Below are 17,240 nucleotides of genomic sequence, written 5' to 3'. Positions count from 1 at the left end.
CACAGCGCCACCTCCAGCTTTTTTCTTTTTGCTTATGTGGTGCTGAGGAATTGAACCCAGGGCCTCAGGCATTCAGGGCAAGCGCTCTGCCACTGAGCCACCTTCCTAGCCCTTCTCTCCCCAATTCTTAAAAACCCATGACCTTATATACAGCAGGTGATCTGAAGAGTTAGGTCTTACGGAGATCAAAGCCACAAATACCTCATCTTTTCCCAATTTTTTACAATTCTTTTTTTTTTTTTGGGTCCAGTCGTGGGGCCTGAACTCTGGGTCTGGGCGCTGTCCCTCAGCTCTTCAGCTCAAGGCTAGCGCTCTACCACTTGAGCCACAGCGCCACTTCCGGCTTTTTCTTTTTGCTTATGTGGTGCTGAGTAATCGAACCCAGGGCCTCGATCATGCAAGGCAAGCGCTCTACCACTGAGCCACCTTCCCAGCCCCCAATTTTTTACAATTCTTAATGATTCAGTTGCATTCCTACACACCCAAGACCCATTCTCCAGATACATGACCCTCAGGAAGTTCCCTCTGCTGCTCCCCACAGCTGGTCAGCAGGGTCTCCTCGACTCCAGGCATTCAGGACACACCAGTTTTTGTTTTTTCACAAGTTGTGAGTACAGTAGAAATGACTATTTGGAATGTTGGGGTGCAATCCAGTGTTTATCATGCAGGAGAACCTGGGTTCAGGAAGGAAGGGAGGGACAGGGAAGAAAAGAGGAAGAGAGGGGAGGGAGGGAAAAGAAGGGAGAGGAAGAGAGGGAGGCAATTATGATTTGAATCTCTAGGGCCATGATGACAAACCTGAGAATAACACAAATTTACTACCACGACTGAAAACAAAATAACCATTTATTAAAGTAGTTACAAGAACACTTGTTTGTGCAGGTTTTAATACTGCTTTAAATGTTAAGTCTGTGAAACAATTCCTATGATCTTATTAACTGGTAACAGATGTGTTTAATATCCACTTGTCAGACACACAGTTGATCAAATTGAGAGGAAATCCATCAAAGGCATATCTACAATTATACAAGTTCTTATTATACAGGTTGCATGGACGGTGCATCATCTTAATGCCTTTTAGAAGACATTGCCACTACTCTCTAACATGTCCTGGGGGTTGAGGTCCTTCATTTTATTTTCCTGTGATAAGAAAATCAATGTTGAATTTCTCATCGTACATTCATGTAAAAATACAGTTTAAAAAAACTTGTAAAGGAAGACTGTAGTTGGTTAATTTATGTGTTTTATAATTAATTCACTGCTGGAGAAGTATGCTAGAGAAGGGGAAAACAATTTAACTGGAAAAAAGTTCTTCCAGCGATATCTATTTGGTAAAGAAACAAAATGGAAAAAAAAAAAAAAGGAAAAATAGCTTTGGAGCCACATGATGCTATTTCTGGCCTAGTCCTGACGATGATTTTAGGTGTTTGCTTTTTCATAAAGGTAAAAAAATCTGAAAAGAAAAACACACTGTGTTTTTTCCCAAAATATAGATTTCTTTAAAAAATATATACATATAATATATAGAAGCTGAAATTATTAACCCAATAGAGAAGACACCACAGCGAGAACGTGGGTGCAGCATAAATACTATAAAATGTCCCACAGCAGTTGGGGGCTTCCCTCTGTTACCCGCTTCATGACGCAGAATCACACCTGTGTTGTCAAGCCTGGCGACAAGGCACTGCTGACGGCGGGGAGTGCAGACAGCTGATACTTATGGAAACACAAAACTGTACATTTTTTGCAACTCGTTCCAGTGTCAAGCTTCACCAAAAATAAATCTAAATACACAAAATGCAGCCCAGAAATTTTTAGTGCAAATGTGAAAAATAACGGCATAATTTAAAGTTTCTTAAATAAGGTATGGTAAGGGTTGGGCTTGTTCCATGAGGGACAATAAATGAAACAGCACCTGGTGCAATATCTTAAACTTAAAACTTCAGAAAACAAGATGAAAGGTGAAAGTTCACCTACTAAATATTTATTTACTATTCTAACTTAAAAGAAGATTAAGGGTGATTTGTTGAAGACCTAAATATTTTCTTAGCTTTGCTGACCAAACTAACACGAGTTCTCCTGAAGTTGCACACACAATGCTGGTGTTAAGCTGCTTTGATGCCAGTGCCTCTGAGAAATCCCAGTTCTGCACCGAGGCCCTCAGAAGGTCTCGTCGTCGTTGCAGTTGGTCGCCCAGTGCCCGAACATCTCACAGATCTCACAGTATGGCCTCTCCTCACTCCTGCTGCCATGGTGTGTCGAGTGGGGAGGGTCCTCAGATATTTGTGTCTGGGTGGGGCAGTCCTCGGTGTCGTGGAGATCAAAGCAGTCACAAATGTCACAGAAGAGGCGGGGCTTCTTCTTGGACTGTTTCTCTTGGTCATCACTACAAATGTTAATGTGAAAAGCCAGAAACTTTATCAAGAGAAATTCAAGAGACAATTGCACTTATAAAGAATTTGAAATAAGAAACCAGGTATGTTGGTAAACAGCTGTAATCCCAGTTACATGAGAGGCCAAGGCAGGAGGGTTGAGAGTTCAAGGCCAGCCTGAGCAAAAATGTATAAGACCCTGTTTCAAAAAGAGAATAAAAACAAAGGACCGGGAGAGTGTAGGTAGCTCCATAGATAGGATACCTGCTTATCATGTTTATAGGGAAAGAAATTTGAAAACAAAGCAAGGGGTGACATTGTCCAAAAAGAAATGTACTCATTACCTGACTTATGTAACTAACTTCTCTTTATAACAACATCTTTCTAATAACAATTAAAAAAAAAAAAAGAAAGAACTACAGTCTGCCAGCCTGACAGGGGTCTAATTGTTTCTTTGGGTTTGGCAAGCCAGTGGAGAAGCTCGTCCTAGGCAGACTCACTTAGGCCGGCTCCGCACACAGTACCTGTCATAGCTGTTCAGACTCGCTCAGGCCGGCTCCGCACACAGTACCTGTCATAGCTGTTCAGACATGCTTAGGCCGGCTCCGCACACAGTACCTGTCATAGCTGTTCAGACTCGCCTAGGCCGGCTCCGCACACAGTACCTGTCATAGCTGTTCAGACTCGCCTAGGCCGGCTCCGCGCACAGTACCTGTCATAGCTGTTCAGACTCGCCTAGGCCGGCTCCGCGCACAGTACCTGTCATAGCTGTTCAGGTCATCCCCATTGCCGTTGAGAGCCGCTTCTGACATCATCTCCACCTTCATCTTCAGGTCTTGATTCTTCCTTTGAAGGTCCACTATTACTGAATTTAGGAAATCAATCTATTTATTAAAAAAGAGAAAGAAATAGTGAGCTATAAGTGTGTGTCCAAAACACATAGTAGCAGTGGGGGTATACCCTCAGGCTAAATGAAGACATCAGAGGGGCCAACAAGGCAGCTACTGAGTCCTGCTCCCTAGAGTGAGAAAGCCAGGACTGTCTGACAAACAACTGAATATAAGTGAGGCTACTGCTCTATGAAGGGACTCAGGAGGTTGCTTAGTTTCTCTCCAACTTTTCATACTGAGTAACTATTTTATAGTGACAACCAGTTTAAATGACATTTTATTGAATGTTTCCAGATAGAAATAGATAAACTTGTCACTTCCAGTTTTCTGGTGTTTTATTGGAGATAAGAGTCTCACAGACTTTCCTATTTAGGCTGGCTTTGAACAGCAATCCTCAGAACTCAGTCTCCTGGGTAGCTAGGATTACAGGCATGAGCCATCGGTACCTGGCTATGACAGTTCTCTTTTGGCCACTATTTCTGGACTGATCTATAAAGTGTGTATTTCTAGTATTTTTTTTTTTTTTTTGTCCATCATGGGACTTGAACTCTGGGCCAGGGCACTGTCCTTGAGCTCTTCGGTTCAAGGCACGCACTCTACCACTTGAGCCACAGCGCCATTTCTAGTTTTCTGGTGGTTCATTGGAAGATAAGAGTCTCACGGAGTTTTCTGCCATGCTGGCTTTGAACCATGAGCCTCAGATCTCAGCCTCCTGAATAGCTAAGGATTGCAGGCGTGAGCCACTGGCACCTGGCTCGTTTCTAGTATTTTTAAAGAAGCATTTGGTCTTTCTCCTGCTGGGGCATAGTACACGAGGGTGGCAGTCCTGCATGGGTCGCTACCCTCAGCATCAGCGAGGTACCTTTGAAGGCAGTCACTGAGCCTATTTTTACTTCACAAACTTCATTTTCTAAGTCCTATTAGGAGCCCCGTTTCAGGAAGAAGAAAAACCACAACATGGACATACAGTAGAAAGCCATACACACCAACATATCATGTGCACACAAATTATGAAACATAAAACAAACCATTTGCTGATGGGAGGAAAAGTGTTGTCAGCAGCAGCAGAAACAAATGGAAGCAGGAAAGGGAGAGAAAACAATGTTAATTTTCTGCTACACCCATGAGACACACACTAAGCAGACAGAACTAACCTAGAGAAAGTTAAGAGATTGAAAGCTGTCACTTATAATATGCCCAAAGGATTAGAAACATCTCAAATGCCATGTTAACCTGACTAAAATTATGGTACATCCATACAATGGAATACTATACAGCTACAAAAGATAGGTACAAAATGGTTTAGGTGGTATTTTTTTACTTATGTAAAAAAATGAGATGACGGGCGAGGGGATTGTATTGGAATATATGTGTATGTGTGCACATGTGTGTGTCTGTGAGTTAGTCTTTTAGGCTTAAGGAATCCTCATCCTTGCATGTGCCAAGACTATTTCTTTAAATCTCTGCAAAACTAAGATAGGAGTAATAGTAATTATCTGAGGGTTGAGGAACTGAACAGAAGAAAGTGTGGAAGACTGATTATTGTACATATTTTTTTAATACTGTTGAATGTTTGGAATAAGAATGAATTGTCTATTCATAAGAAAATCAGAAAGACAGCAGAGCAGTAAGCTAGGAACATTACCTGGCTCTCCTGGGCTCTTTCGTCCTCTTCTGCCTGAGCATCAGTATTACCTTATATTAAAATAAGAAAAAGTAGAGGGGGGTGAATGACATTGCAATTTACTCTCCTTACTGAGTAAGGGAGGTGTGAAAAACTTTATTCCCACATAGCCCTCTGTGATCCAGCCAGAGGCCCACAGGGTCTTCACAGACACCTGCCCTATCCCTTTTAGGCTACTCATCTATTGCATACAAATGTCTGCCCCTTCCACCTGACTTTAAGAAGCAAGTGGTCACCCTCCTGCACAGGGCTTTCTCTGTCCTCCATCCCTGTGTGTACTTTCAGAGCCTGCTGTGGTTGCTGCCATGATGGCGGCTGTCTGATGCGTGGCAGTACTCAGAGACTGGAAATGCCCCAGAGAAGCATCAAGCGTGCCCCTGTGTGGGGCCTAGACTATGACTAGCCCTGATGAGTTAATGTGGGAGAGCCAGGGACAGCCAGCAGGGGGCAGAGCAAGAGCTGGCTGCACTGGAGGACCATGACTCCTGGAGGAGAGTGGGGTGAAAGGAGGGGTGCCAGGCATGCAGTAGTGTCAGTTCGGCTTTGTATTACCTGAGGAGCTGCTGAGCTGCCTCTTGTTTTCTTTGAGTTGAAGCTCCAAGTTCTTTACCTTGAGCTCAAGCTTCACCTTATCAGACTCCAGAGTCTGAACAACAGAATGCAAGGACTTGGCAGAGGCATTTTCTCCTCTGAGCACTGAGACCTGCAACAAACACAGTGGCTGGACTTAGGATGGGAGGTCGGGTCAAAGCTGCTGCAGGACACATCCCCCCTGTAGCCCACCTCATTCCGCAGCTTTTCTAGCTCTGCATCCTTCTCTGTGAGCAAAGCACTGGTGATGCTAATGGATTTCTGCAAGGAGGCTTTTTCTTCATCAGCGTCTTTTATGAACTTTGATTCTCTAAAAGACCAAAGAGTTAAAAAGAGTTCCAGACATCAACTGAGAGCCACCAGTGCACAACTATTCTAAAACAGACACTCAAATAGCTTTAGTTAATGTAAAAATTTATAAATAGGAAGCTTTATAAGGGCATTAAAAGTATTGTGCTTGCAAATTTTTACTTGAAATTTTACTTACTGTGAGGGGAGAAAAAGTTACCTATGCAGAGACATGCCAGAATCTGCATTATCATTGTATCCATTTGAACTTAAAGAGACAAGTTAATAAATTTGGAAGATGTAAATTAAAAAAAAAACTGTTGCAACCCTCCCCCAAATTATATCAAAATAGAGCCCCAAGTTGAATATTGTTACATCTGGAATAAATTATTACCAAGCAATGACAATTAAAATACATACATGCAAAGCAATTACACAGATGCCATGCAGAGCAGTTTTATGCTGGAAATATCCTTTGGTTCTCACTAATTTCAGTAACTTTGTAGCAAGTTTCAAGAATGAGTTTTAAGATGATGTGGGCCAAAACAGCAACAAAGATGATTACTATCCAAACTGAAGGATTACTACTTTAGCCACAGTATCTGAGAGGATGTCAGCTGCTTACAGAAATCACACTGCAGAAAGGCTGACACGGAAAGGAGGTGATTCAGTGGGAGAATGGAGGCTGGAATTAGGAGGGCAAAAACATGGACTCTGGTTTCACAGCAGGCAGGTGAAGCCATTATTGAGGGGGGCATTCCCCCCTAGAGGCTAGGCAGTGGGTGGACAAAGGGAGGGACTCAAGAGACAGGGGAAGGGAGGGTAAGCTGCAAGTCAGCTCAAGAGGGAGGGCTTGCACATGTTTACATGGGTACGTACTTGAAGCTTTGTTGTAAAATTACATGTGTACAAATGGGTCAAGTTCATGAAAGAAGGAAAGACTGAGTGAGGCACTGTCACTGGTTGGAAGAGATTAAAGAGACAGAAGACCCAAGTGCAATGTGGTTTTCTAGTTTGGCTTCTGGATGAGGAAACACTGAAAGTGACAAACTGGGAAAGCTTAATAAATCTATGATCTCACCATGGGTATGTGAGATGTTCATGGAGGGGGGGAGGGGGGACAGCATGGAGTGGGTACTGAGGTCTGGCTACACTACCGGTACAACCATTCTATAAATGGAAAATTCATATTACATGCACAGTAAAGCAGCAGAAAGCAGACCTTGTAACACAAAACTACCTCAGGGAAAACAAAACTGAAGCAGTGTCCTAAGCTAGCCCTTGGGGGCACAACCTCAGACACCACATTAGCACAGACAGTCCTCAAAGGAGAGTCCGCAGCATTAACATGCAGCCATTCTGGCTCTGTTACAGGCAACTAGCAGAGCATGTGAGGTATAGTCTGGTTTTGAACCAACTGGAGGAGTAGGAAACTGAGGCCCAGGTTAGAAATGGCAGAAAGTATGTCTGGTTAGTGAGACCCAAGATATCCGGCACACGAATTACAGAATTCTTATAGTTTATGGTAAATTGAAATTCTACACAAAGATGAAAATATAAGTGTTGTTTTTATCTTGTTGTGTGGCTTACACTTACACCCCAGAATTGTAAGTAGTAAGAAAAGAATCTGATACTTAAAGAAATTTCTTGAAGTAAAAAAAAAAAAATAGGGGAAAAAGGTGAGCTTCAGATGTATTGAATCACTAAGGGGTAACACCTTGTTGCTTTGTTAGGAAATGGGGCCTTGTCTAGGCTAAAGCAAAATAACTTTAATCCATGACTCTCTGCCCCATGGAGAGTATTTGATGCCATACTCAACTTATTTGAGAGTTTGTTATAATGCAGAAAAGATTTCTGGACTTTCACTTGCTAAAAGTCCAACTTAAATTTGAAAACTCTAATTTTAAATATATTTACTTAAAAATATCAAGATTTGCCAGACATTGGTACCTTATGCTCGTAATCCTAGCTACTCAAGAGGCTGAGACCTGAGGATCATGATTCAAAGCCAGCCTAGGCAAAAAAGTTCCCAATGAGGCTCTCCTCTCCATTTAACCACTCAAAAACCAGAAGTGTGGGCACTGTTGCTCAAGTGATAGAGTGCTAGCCTTGAGCACAAAGAGGTTCAGGGACAGCATCAATGACCTGAGTTCAAGCCTCACAACTGACCCAAAAAAAAAAAAAAATCAAGATTTGGGGTCATTGAGGACAGATGTGACTTCGTGTATACTTGGCCAAATCCTCATACACTCAGTATTAGGGAAGGACAAATACCACCAGCTGAGCTGGCAGAAGGGAGAAAGGACAGGCATCCTCTGGCCACCAACCACACTGTGCTCATCATCCCAAATCCATACAACCTCTCAGTCAGGCTGTTCCCTGCAAAGATGGCCAGAAGAAGGTTACCACAGGACACATGATTAAGAAAGAGATCTGCTAGATGACAGGACACGGGGACCTGGGAAGCTCACCTCTGTTGGCAGAGCTTCATCGCTGGACTCTCAGTCCTGTCTCTAGGCCCTAGTTCCACAATGTAGCCATCTCTGCCAACATCACTGATACTGAGATGCAAGCTGCATCATGGTTACGCCATGTTGGCATTACTAAAAATACCATCAGGGGAGAGGAACACAGAGCCAGAAATCTCTTTGCCCATCCCCCAGGGGAAGAGATCACTCAGATTCTTTTCTTACTACTTACAGAAGAAATAAATTCCAGTAATGAAGCAAATACCTTAAAGTGTTACTGGGCAAGCGTTAAAAAAAATGCAAGATAACAAGAACCAAATATTAGAAACATGAAGAGAAATGCAAATACAGTAAGAACTAAATTTGCACTGAAGTTCTTTGCTGTATATAGACATCTAAAAGAAATGTGTGTGTGTATGTGTTTGTATACACTACTGAGTATATTTTACAAAACAAAAGCAAGACACAGAGGGACAAAGGCAGCCAAAAATATATACAACAATCTGGTTTACTAAAAATATATGAAATTTATTTATTATAACGTGGATAGACTTTCTTTAGTCTTACCATGAAAGACACACAGATATAGCAAAGGAAGCAAGAGTAGGAAAGGGAAAAGAGAGGGTGAAATGAGCGTTGGTAAGTAGCGCAAGCTTGGAGACAGTCAGACAGTTACAACCCACAGCGAGCTGAGTGAGCTGGGGCATGGACCACTTTAGAACCGGAGCAGTGTTTCAAACCAGTTTTCACTTCTGACAGAGATCTTGCGTTTATGTGGCCAGAATGAATTCTAACTCCCCAAAGCCCATTCTAAGACTGTGACTTGGTGTTCCTTTGACATGACCAAGCCCAGAACCAAAAGTGCCAAACCAGTCCCCAGTTAAGCTGGAGAGCCAGGGAGAGCGGACTCCTCCATTTCAGCAGTTCAAGCAAGTCAAAGTTTACTACCTCATCCATTTGCAACTTGAAACCTACTCTAAAAACTGTCAACCAGTTTTGGAGCTTGGAGAAAATCCTATACTCTAGCTTGCAACCCAATGGTCACCTATGCCAAAAAGTCCAGAATGCCTCTGGTAATTAGTAGCTAGTGTCACCCTTTAGTCAGGAGGATGTTCTGTGCGTCCACATCATGCCATTTGAGGGGGGTGAGTAGATCCAGTCCTGACTATGTACATCCAATGGTCACTTCTAAATCAAACCACTGACCGGGAATTCAGGTTTTACATAAACCACATTTCAAATAACTTTGTGATTTAAACACCTGCAGGGCTCTTAAGAGCATCAAGTTCTTTTCAAAACTCTCTAGTCAATAGATAATTTTACTTCACCATTACACACATACATCTACATACAGATCCTTAAAACCAATACTTGGGAATTATTCTGGGATGGGAACTTTTTTCTGCCAGGGCCCAGTGGATATTTATAACATTATTACAGGCCATACAAACAAAATTATCAACAGAGGCAAGATGACTGAGGAAAGCAGACAGGAAGCAGCCAGGGTGTCTGCTGTCTTGTACTAAACAATTTCAAGGGGCCACATATGGCAACAGACATTTTTTGGGGGGGTGGAGCTGGGGATTGACTCAAGGCCATGCTGTGAGACTCCCCTGCTCATTTTGAGACAGAATCTTGCTATGTAGTCTAGCTGGCCTCAAACTTACAATCCTCTTCCACTTCCCAAGTGCTGGGATTACAGGTGTATACTAACCACACTGGGACAAAATTAACAACAAATTTTTAAGAGATGCTCTCTTAAAGATGTAGGACATGAAACAGGAGCAGACTGAGAATTAAGGAGAGAATTTCACAGGCCTCAAGTTTGTCCCATCTTTTTAAGCCATAAAAAAAATCACAGACCTAATTATGTTTTGAAAAGCGTGTTTAGTCAGGTACACGGTGAGAATGGACTAATAAAACAGAATCTTAAAAGATAGGTAGAAATTAAAAGGGTAAGAGTATAGGAAGGGCATGGAATGTGGCTTAGTGGTAGAGCACTTGCCTAGCATGAATGAGGCCTGGGATTGATTTCTCAGTACCACATAACCAAAAACTGAAAAAGGAAAAATAATCATTAAAATATATATTTTTTAAAGTACAAAGAGGGAATTCATATAAAACCTCAAGGTGGGAGCTTCAAGCCCACATCCATCATTACATTAGTCCTGCATCCTTGGAAGCTGCCTAACTTCAGGGGTTTTCATTTCCTTTCTTTTTTTTTGCCAGTCCTGAGGCTTGAACTCATTCATGGCCTGGCCACTGTCCCTAAGCTGCTGCTTCTTTTTTTTTGGTCATGGGGCTTGAACTCTGGGCTTGGGCGCTGTCCCTCAGCTCGTCAGCTCAAGGCAAGCGCTCTACCACTTGAGCCACAGCGCCACTTCTGGTTTTCTAGTGGTTTATTGGAGATAAGAGTCTCACGGACTTTCGTGCCCAGACTGGCTTTGAACCGTGATCCTCAGATCCCAGCCTCCTGAGTAGCTTGGATTATAGGCGTGAGCCACCGGCGCCCAGCCTAAACTTCTTTTACTCAAGGTTAGCACTCTACCAGTTGGCCACAGCACCACTTCTGGCCTTTTCAGTTTTATTTTAAGATACAAGTTCCACAACATCTTCTTGAGTTTATGAGTTTAAGAATTATGAAGTGTTGGATACTTCACCATCAGTCCCTGTATCAGAAAACCAGAGGAACAAGTTTTGGGTTTTCCCCATGTTCTAGGTAACTCCTTGTGTGAGTGAGGGTCTTAATTTAAAGAAGCAAAAGTATGGACTGGGTATGACTCCAGTGGTAAAAAGCATTTGTTTGGAAATCATGGAGCCCTAAATTCAATCTCATGAACAAAAAAAAAAAAAGTGGGGGGCTGGGAAGGTGGCTCAGTAGTAGAGTGCTTATCTCGCATGCATGAGGCCCTGGGTTCAATTCCTCAGCACCACATATGCAGAAAAAGCAGGTGGAAGTGGCACTGTGGCTCAAGTGGTAGAGCACTAGCTTCAAGTTGAATAACTGAGGGACAGTGCCCAGGCCCAGAGTTCAGGCCCGATGACCAAAAAAAAAAAAAAAAAGAGGAAGTGGAGGAGGAAGAAAGAACAACGAAGTATAAAATAAAATACTCCAAGGCCCATAGGACAGAGCAGTGACTGGAGAGCAGCACAGGGGGAGGTACAGCAGCCCCGCCCCTTATGGTGGTGTGGGGTGGGTGCCTGGTTGAACCTGTGAGCTCACACCTCACTGAAATTTGGAAGGAGTCTAGATATGTCTTAACCAAACACAGAGAAAGAGAGGCATCCCGGATCCAGTATACTTTCTGGTAGTTTGGTCCTATTTATTCATTCATTCTTTTATTGTATGCTTTTATGCTGATACTGGGGCTTGATACTTGGTTTGAACCCGCTTGGCTTTTTATCTCAAGGCTGGAACTCTATCATTTGACACACAGCTCCATTTCCAGACTTTTGCTAGTTAAATGGAATTAAGAGTCTCAGATCTGTCTGGCAAGGCTGGCCTCTCAACTTCAATTCCCAGATCTCAGGCTCCTGATTAACTAGGATTGTCTTCTCTCCCTTTTTTCCTCTCTTTCCTTCCTCTTTCTCTCTCTCTCTCCCTTCCTTCCTTTCTTTCTCTCTCTGTCTTTCTTGTTCTTAATCTGTACTTCTGACTGGCCTGGAGTGCACTATGTAGTCCAGGTTGGAATTAAACTTTTGTTTGAGAGAAGTTCTTAATCTGTACCTCTGGCTGGCCTGGAGTGCACTATGTAGTCCAGGCTAGAATTAAACTTTTGTTCCTCTTGCTGCCTCACCATCTCCTGAGTGTTTGGGTTACTGGTGTTCAACACCATAGTGATATCCTTTAGAATGTAGTATAATCCAAATATATTTGTGGACTAAATAAAACCCTAATTCCCAACTGTAAGACACATGCATCTATGGCCAATGAACTGGGAAAGCCCCTCTGTCCTGACAGGAGAAACAATACACTGCTGAGATAAGAGCATGGGAGAACTGTTAGCTTTCCTTCTTTTTTCCTTTTTGGCTGGTTGTGGGGCTTGAACTCTGGGCCTGGGTGCTGTCCCTGAGCTTTTGCTCAAGGGCAGCATTCTACCACTTGAGCCACAGCACCACTTCTGGCTTTTTTTTTTTTTTTGAGTAGTTTATTAGAGATAAGAGTCTCACAGACTTTTCTGCCCAACTGGTTTTGAACTTCAATCCTCAGATCTCAACCTCCTGAGTAGCTAGGATTACAGGCAAGAGCCACTTGGGCTCAGCTCTTAGGTAGCTGTTCTTAGCGGTTTGCTTCTCCCACCCCCAGGGCTGTGTACAAGCTAGGTAAGCCTTCTAAAACTGAGCTGTATTTTTAGATTTCTTATTTTCTCTTTCCTTCCTTCCTTCCTCCCGAAAAACCCATACCACTGTTGTGATCCACATGTAGTCAGAATTCTGCAGCAAACCTTTGGGCAGGTTGTGGTTCTCAATGACTGCACAAACTATACCTACATGGCACAGGTGAAACAAGATTACTCTAGACAAATCTGCATATTTTATTTTCTAATATATACTTTTTTGTGGCACTGGGATCTGAGAGCAGGGCCATGTAGTTGCTAGGCAAGATTTGTCTCACTTGAGTCATACTCCCAGACCTAAATCTGTTGTGTGTCAAAAGAGCAAAGCCCATCAGGATGCACGAACACCAGGCTTTTGAATGTTTAATTTCTGTGGGCCATCATCATCCTTTCTCAAAAGTACCAGGAAAATTAACTGCACTTCCATTTGAATAGTATAGAATAAGTTACTTTTTTGGAAAATAAATACAAACATTTAAAATGGTATTACCTATTACTATTGAAGAATTATAATTTTTATCTAATTGGAATCAGTATTCTATGTACAATAATTATTATCAATAAAATTTCAGTATTTTAGTTACTAGGATTAGGAGGAAAGGGTAGTATGAAACAATCTGATTTTAGACTACTTCTGAGTAAATGCAACAGAACTTTTCATAATCTTTCAATGATAAGTATATCAAATATACACATGCTACTTTCTAAACATAAAAGGTCATTTGTTTTCTACAAGTTATTATACACATCATTTTCTGAAGTTTTCCTTAACACAAACACACTCACATACACACAAAATAAAAACAGAAAAAAAACCTACCTCTTTTTCATTTCTAACAATTGATTGTTGAGTACAGATCTTTCTTCTTCCAACTGAAAATAAAAACAAACAACAACAAAAAAAAGAGTTCAGTTCAGAATAAGCCCTCAGAAGCCGATTTCTCCCTCTACATGTCACACCCAATCATTTCGACAGCAGAAGAGACTGGCTGTCTACACAGGCAGTGAAGCAGAGCAGGCAACCATTAAGCACTAAGCACAAGGGGACAGCAATTTACAATCACCTATGACTTTTTGACTCCCCTCTTCCTTAGAGGCCTGAGAAAAATATTAAAAATTAGCACTTTGAATATTACATGACACATCTTTTTTTTTTTTTTTTTGGTCGGTCATAGGGCTGAACTCTGGGCCCGGGCACTGTCCCTCAGCTCTTCAGCTCAAGGATAGCAATCTACCACTTGAGCCACAGTGCCACTTCCAGTTGTGTATTGGAGATAAGTGTCTCATGGACTTTCCTGCCTGGGCTGGCTTTGAACTGCAATCCTCAGATCTCAGTCTCCTGGGTAACTAGGATTACAACCATGAGCCACCGGTGCCCAGCTATATGACAAATCTTTAGTTTCAAATAATAATTTGTTAAATGAGTACCATCTTCACAATTAAGAGTCTGGTTCCACTAGTTTGATCAGTATCAGTAAAGTATCATTAGTGTACAGAGGACTAGATAAGTGGGTCACTTGGCCTGTGTGGGCTTCACTTGACTTATCTATTAAATCAACACATAGTCAATGAATCACTTGTTTGTCATAAATAAAACAAAGAGGTTACAGAAGAATTTCCAGTAGTCCTTTGGTTGTAAAATCGTTATTCTTCCTTGATAGATAACCAAGGACTCATGTAGTTAATCCTATGAGAGAAGACATCTTGAGTACCAGAAAGAATAGCACAACACATTTCAGCCAAACTGAAATGTGTTTCAGTTCATACTGTTAATGAAAGTTGTCTTTTTTTTTTCTTTTTTGCCAATTCTAGGACTGGGCACTGTTCTTGAGCTTATTTTGCTCAAGGCTAGCACTTTACCACTTGAGCCACAGTGCTACTTCTGGCTTTTTCTGTTTATGTGGTACTGAGGAACTGAACCCAGGGCTTCATGCATGCTTGGCAACCACTCAATCACTCTACCACTGAGTCACATTCCCAGTCCATATGAGTCTTCTTTTTTTTTTTTGGTTGGTCGTGGGGCTTGAACTCTGGGCCTGGGCACTGTCCCCCAGCTCTTCAGCTCAAGGCGAGTGCTCTACCACTTGAGCTACAGCGCCACTTCCAGTTTTCTGGTGGTTTATTGGAGATAGGAGTCTCATGGTCTCTCCTGCCAGGGCTGGCTTTGAACCGAGATCCTCAGATCTCAGCCTCCTGAGTAGCTAGGATTACAGGTGTGAACCACCAGCGCCCGGCCTAGTCTTCTTCTTTTTTTTTTGTCAGTAGTGGGGCCTGAACTCTGGGCCTGGGCACTGTCCCTTATCTCTTCAGCTCAAGGCAAGCACTCTACCGCTTGAGCCACAGCGCCACTTCTGGCTTTTTCTGTTTATGTGGTGCTGGGGAATTGAATCCAGGGCCTCATGCATGCAAGGCAAGCACTCTACCACTGAGCCACCTTCCCAGCCCTCCATATGTGTCTTTTTAACATAAAAAAATAATCTGCTAATATACACTAATAAAAAAGAGGAGCACTAGTAGCTCATGTCTGTAATCCTAGCTACTCAGGAGTCTGAGATCTGAGGACCACAGGAGCCAGACCAGGAAGAAAAATCTGTGAGTCTCTTATCTCCAATTAATTACCAAAAAAGCCAGAAGTGGCACTGTGGCTCAAGTGGTAGAGCACTATGAGTAAAAAGGCTCAGGAACACTATCTAGATCCTGAGTTCAAGCTCTACGAATGGTGCATGCACACACACATACACAGTGAAAAGAAGAGATATCAGATTTGTGAAGTACTAGAAAGAACAGGCTTTAATGAATTTATATAAAATAAATATTAAAAAATAAAACGGATAACCTAATGATTACATAATGGGTTCCAAAGCTCAGAATTTAAGCTTCTAGTTTATTGTGTGAAGCTATAACAATTATTACCTATGTAAACTATGTATAAATGAGTGTAGCTAACTATTAATTATGCATAAATTATGAACCGTACTTTACTATGAGGTCTTCATATTAAAAAATATATTTTGCCAGTCCTAGAGGTTTTGTTGTTATTGTTTTGGTGCCAGTTCTGGGACTTGAACTCAAGACCTAGGCACTATCCTTGAGCTGTTGTGCTCAAGGCTACAGCTTTACCACTTGAACTACAGATCTAATTCCATTTTTTTTGGTGATTAATTGGAGATGAGAATCTCATCTCACCTGGCACTGGTGGCTCATGCCTATAATCCTAGCTACTCAGGAAGCTGAGATGTGAGGATCCTGGTTTGAAGCAGCCCAGGCAGGAAACCCTTTGAGACTCTTATCTCCAAAAACAGTACACAAAAGAAGCCAGAAGTGGCTTCTTAGGACATTACTCTTGCAAGGCAAGTCTTCACAACTCCACACCTTCAGCTTTAAAAATTCTAAACTGTATACACATACACACATATGTTGAACATAAATGTATATTATGAAATCTAGAGAGGTTAATGTTTAAGTTTTTGGGTAGAGGTTCTCCACATTCCTAGTCCACTAAGATAGCTGATTTTGCTGCATGAGCAATTCAAAGCAATATTAAAAAAACATTTCAAGGGAAAGATAGCAAAAAGAGTGGAAAGAAAACTTTAACTCCGTTGGCAGAGCACCTACCTAGCAAACACAAGGCTCTGTGTTCAAATCTTAGTATTACCAAATAAACAACAACCACAACAAAAAACAATAGCAACATGGTGGGTACCTTGCCTTACATATCACTTAAGTTTAGACAAATACTATCTTGGGAAAATGGGAGCCGTGTGTATGTTCAAAGTCGTTACATATACAAGTCCTGCTATTGTAAGTTCAAACTTCTAGAATAAAAATCTCCAAGAAAGAATGAACACTATTCTGTTCTGTTCACTGCTATCTCCTGTCTTTGGAACAGACACTTAGTAGGCGCTTCTAAGGAAGCACTGAGTAAACCCATGTGCCAGACAGAACGCCCTGTGCTCAGGGAGTTAGCTGAGGCACCTGGAAGCCAGGCTCTCACAGAATGAGGAATTCCCTACTGAACTTGTGTAGTTGAGCCAGTGCTAACCCCGTCCTTTTCTCACTGATTCCTTTGCTAAGGTGATTCATTTGGGATATTTTAGTCTCTTCTCTAAGCAGGTGCTCTGAAGTCCAAAATAATAGCTCGACCTTGACAGCATAAAATAAAATTCCTTTTGTGTGAGGTTTTCCAGTCTCGTCTACCACAGATACACAGACAGACAGACTTCTGCTGTGGAGAAAGTAATGAGGAGAAAAGAGGACCCCCCAGTATTTTGGAACAAAGCCCTTCCTGAAACAAAAGGAGGGTGGGGGAGGGGAGAGGAATATACTTCTGGGATCCCTGTCTCAAGGGCAATCTGGTAATGTGATTAGCAGACGGTGGTTAGCAGACAGTTTAGGGTTCCAATTCTCAAAGTGGTAGAGCTATCTTTGCCAGTGTCATATGCCCTGCTCAAGACAGAATAAAACAACAAATGACCAAGGAGGTTTTTGTGGATTACAGGCATAAGCCACCGACACCTGACTCAAAGAATACTTTTTTTTTTTTGGGTCCGGTCGTGGGGCCTGAACTCTGGGCCTGGGTGCTGTCCCTCAGCTCTTCAGCTCAAGGCTAG

General features: G+C 42.1%; 1 protein-coding gene across 1 annotated transcript in view; it reads right to left on the bottom strand.

Moving 5' to 3' along the window:
- Positions 1 to 828: 828 nt before the first annotated feature.
- Clip1 (CAP-GLY domain containing linker protein 1) overlaps positions 829 to 17,240 on the bottom strand; it is a 72,891-nt gene continuing 56,479 nt past the window's right edge. The window contains exons 19-24 of the mRNA XM_013023065.1: positions 13,451 to 13,503; positions 5,730 to 5,847; positions 5,499 to 5,649; positions 4,908 to 4,957; positions 3,132 to 3,256; positions 829 to 2,386 (exon numbers count right to left, since the gene is read on the bottom strand). Coding sequence (XP_012878519.1) covers positions 2,161 to 2,386; positions 3,132 to 3,256; positions 4,908 to 4,957; positions 5,499 to 5,649; positions 5,730 to 5,847; positions 13,451 to 13,503 — 723 coding nt within the window. The 3' untranslated portion in view covers positions 829 to 2,160. The remainder of the gene's footprint in view (positions 2,387 to 3,131; positions 3,257 to 4,907; positions 4,958 to 5,498; positions 5,650 to 5,729; positions 5,848 to 13,450; positions 13,504 to 17,240) is intronic.

This window comes from Dipodomys ordii, unplaced genomic scaffold (assembly GCF_000151885.1).
Source record: "Dipodomys ordii isolate 6190 unplaced genomic scaffold, Dord_2.0 Scaffold66, whole genome shotgun sequence".
NCBI lineage: Eukaryota > Metazoa > Chordata > Mammalia > Rodentia > Heteromyidae > Dipodomys > Dipodomys ordii.
The sequence above is the reverse complement of the archived record's forward strand: the minus strand, read 5'-3'. Positions and strand labels throughout refer to the sequence as shown.